Raw genomic sequence first — 515 nt, 5'->3', positions numbered from 1 at the left:
TGAAGGTAGGGGTGGGGAGGCCCCAGGGCGCTGCCGCGGCTCTCCTCGCCGTCCGTCCCTCAGGCGGGACAGGACCGGGGAGGGTGGGGAACAGCTGGTTATACATTCAGACCCTCAGTGCTTTGCTATCTCACTGCTGGGGCTCCAGAACAGCAGCAAGTTTCTGGCAACCCCTGCCGCTGCCGCTGAGGCTGGGCAAAGCCAGGATCGCGCCGCCCCCCGCCGGGATATGGAGCTGCTGTCGCCGCCGCTCCGCGACGTAGACTTGACGGGCCCCGACGGCTCTCTCTGCAACTTTGCAACAGCGGACGACTTCTATGATGACCCGTGTTTCGACTCCCCGGACCTGCGCTTCTTCGAGGACCTGGATCCGCGCCTCGTGCACGTGGGCGCGCTCCTGAAGCCCGAGGAACACTCGCACTTCCCTGCAGCCGCGCACCCGGCCCCGGGCGCGCGCGAGGACGAGCATGTGCGCGCTCCCAGCGGGCACCACCAGGCGGGCCGCTGTTTACTGT

The 515-nt window shown here is 67.8% G+C and overlaps 1 protein-coding gene across 1 annotated transcript in view; it reads left to right on the top strand.

The window, feature by feature from the left end:
* The first annotated feature begins 6 nt into the window (after positions 1-6).
* MYOD1 (myogenic differentiation 1) overlaps positions 7-515 on the top strand; it is a 16,212-nt gene continuing 15,703 nt past the window's right edge. Inside the window, exon 1 of the mRNA XM_010830663.1 lies at positions 7-513. Within this exon, the coding sequence (XP_010828965.1) occupies positions 230-513 (284 nt within the window). The 5' untranslated portion in view covers positions 7-229. The remainder of the gene's footprint in view (positions 514-515) is intronic.

Source organism: Bison bison, unplaced genomic scaffold (assembly GCF_000754665.1).
Source record: "Bison bison bison isolate TAMUID 2011002044 unplaced genomic scaffold, Bison_UMD1.0 scf7180017864518, whole genome shotgun sequence".
In the NCBI taxonomy this organism is placed as follows: Eukaryota; Metazoa; Chordata; class Mammalia; order Artiodactyla; family Bovidae; genus Bison; species Bison bison.
This window is presented reverse-complemented; position numbering and strand designations above follow the sequence as displayed.